Below are 2,388 nucleotides of genomic sequence, written 5' to 3'. Positions count from 1 at the left end.
GTCTTTAACTCTGATGGGGACGCCTCCTTTTTAAAAGATTGCCACTTGGTGTCGTGACCTCGGAAACTCATTTAATATGTATTAATATATTGCTTTCTTCCATACGGCCGGCGCGTAAATTTCTCTGACCATTTGCCTGGTTGCTCCCGCTCATTAGTTGCATGTATGTGTTACGAAGCTTCATCAACGCCATCTATTTATATTCACGCTCTGTTCAACTCAATTCACTCTTCCCTTCCTCTAAACGAATCTCTTTCGATCCAAAATTTCTGGCCCCGTCTTGTTTTGCACGTATGGCATCTTCTTCCTCTCATCTCCAAGAAAATGAGGAACACCATGCTTTGCTTATGGCATCTTCGTCCTCACCTCCCCAGAAATATGCTTTCTCTGGGGCATCATCTTCATCTTTCTATGGAATCGAACCTCCCCATGAAAGGAGGAAGGTTTCCGAATCTTCAAGATTATATGATGTCTTCATCAATCACAGAGGCCCTGATGTCAAAGATACTCTGGCTCTGGAGCTCTACAAATCCCTTGAGAATTTAGAAATACGTGCGTTTCTTGATTCGAAAGAGAAAGTACTTGGAGATTCGTTTCCATCCACCATTGAGACAGCCATCCATTCTGCTGCAGTTCATATAGCTATCTTTTCCAAAGGCTATGCAGAGTCTCCGTGGTGTTTGACAGAGCTAGTTCTTATGTTGCAGAGTAAAGCTAAGATTATTCCTGTTTTCTATGGTGTTGCGCCTTCGGCACTACGCCACATAGAAAAGGGAGTGTATGCCAAAGCTTTCATTGAATATGAAAATAAGAAGAGTTACATAGAAGAACTGGAGGAATGGAAGAAAGCTCTCCAATCTATTTCATTTATTGGTGGCGAAGAGTTCACCTGGTAATATTTGTATTTGATATTTCTACATGGTAATAACTTTTCTCTTCTTGAAAGTGGTATATTTTTTTTTTTCTCGTTGGATTCCCCTTGTATTTATTAGGTTGCAGTAACTGCGAGAAAATAGTGTCAGCAGTGCAAAAGGAAGTACAAAGGATGAGATGTTTACATGTTGCCAAATATCCAGTCGGACTTCCTAAGCTTGTACAACATTTTGAAAAGCAGTGTATTGACAAGCGTGTACAAGATTTTGAAAGTCAGTGCGGGATATACAAACAAGGAGAAGGGAAGTGCAAGATGGTTGGCATTTTTGGCATGGGTGGGGTGGGAAAAACAACTCTCGCCAAGGAATTGTTCAACCGAAAGCGCTCAGATTACAGTCGCTCCTGTTTTCTATTTGATGTTCGGGAAGCATCTGTGAAGAAAGATCTGCCTTCTTTGCAAATGAAACTCCTCAGAGAACTCTGATGAAAACGATCATCCCAGCTTTCCAAGCGTAGAGGATGGGACAAGCTGTCTCAGCAATCGTTTCGCAAGGAGTGACAATTGGAGCTTCCTAATTGTTTTAGATGATATTGATCACCAGGAACAATTAGATGCCCTCGTGATCAGTGATGAGCTGAATAAATTTGGCAATAGTTTGGTAATTGTTACAACTCGTGATGTAAAAGTGCTCATAAACGCTGAAATAACGGTTGGTTATAATTTGAAAGGAATGGATAGAGATGACGCGAAAGAGCTGTTTTGTTGGCATGCTTTTAGCCGATCTTATCCATCTGGTGGATACGAAGAGCTGGTCGACCTCTTCTTAGACGTCTGTGGCGGCTTACCGTTGTCAATTCAAGTTCTGGGCAGGCATGTTCATGGTGAAGATCAGAATTTTTGGGAGTTAGAACTGAAGAAAGTGAAGAAGATGCTGCCTCAAGACATACAGAAGAGATTAAGAATAAGCATAGACACGTTGGACAATGAGGAAAAACAAATTTTCATGGATGTTGCATGCTTTTTCATAGGAGAATCCAAGAAAGACGCCATCAGAGTGTGGGAGGGATCGGGATGGAGCGCTCAACATACACTGCGAAGACTCAAAGATAAATGCCTAGTTGCAGAAATGGAAGATCATAATTTCATCGGGCATTTTGGGCATCCGTTGGAATACTCCAGAGAAGAAAAGTTTTTTTTTGAGAATGCATGACCACTTGAGGGACTTGGGACGAGAAATGGCAGACGAGCTGAGTCATCCTCGTCGTCTGTGGCGTTCAGAATATCGTAAACCTTTGGTATGCTTTTTCCTCCACACGCTGCTTCCTAGTGTGATATTCGAACTTTTAACTTTTTCATGATACAAAATCTGAACTGCATATGTGAATGCAGTTATCAAAGGGAATCAAAAACATCTTCACCCAAACGAAAGGTCGGTGTTTGCATAGTTTTGTGGATCGGTCGATGTATTTCTATATTAAATACTTTCTAAGGGAATCAGACAATATGGCTGAGAA

The 2,388-nt window shown here is 41.3% G+C and overlaps 1 protein-coding gene across 1 annotated transcript; it reads left to right on the top strand.

The window, feature by feature from the left end:
• Nucleotides 1–293: 293 nt before the first annotated feature.
• Nucleotides 294–2,084, top strand: LOC131856419 (disease resistance protein Roq1-like). The gene is made up of 3 exons (XM_059208205.1): nt 294–892; nt 1,000–1,306; nt 1,476–2,084. The coding sequence occupies exons 1-3, from the start codon at nt 294–296 to the stop codon at nt 2,082–2,084; spliced, it is 1,515 nt and encodes a 504-aa protein (XP_059064188.1).
• The last annotated feature ends 304 nt before the right edge of the window (nt 2,085–2,388 follow it).

This window comes from Cryptomeria japonica, chromosome 7, assembly GCF_030272615.1.
Source record: "Cryptomeria japonica chromosome 7, Sugi_1.0, whole genome shotgun sequence".
Classification (NCBI taxonomy): Eukaryota; Viridiplantae; Streptophyta; class Pinopsida; order Cupressales; family Cupressaceae; genus Cryptomeria; species Cryptomeria japonica.
This window is presented reverse-complemented; position numbering and strand designations above follow the sequence as displayed.

What these genes read in the sequence shown, in the direction of transcription:
- LOC131856419 (XM_059208205.1), top strand. Translation starts at nt 294, where the DNA reads ATGGCATCTTCTTCCTCTCATCTCCAAGAAAATGAGGAACACCATGCT. An exon ending in GGTGGCGAAGAGTTCACCTG is followed by an intron (nt 893 to 999) that starts GTAATATTTGTA and finishes ATTAGGTTGCAG; the next exon opens with TAACTGCGAGAAAATAGTGT. An exon ending in TTGATGTTCGGGAAGCATCT is followed by an intron (nt 1,307 to 1,475) that starts GTGAAGAAAGAT and finishes ATTGATCACCAG; the next exon opens with GAACAATTAGATGCCCTCGT.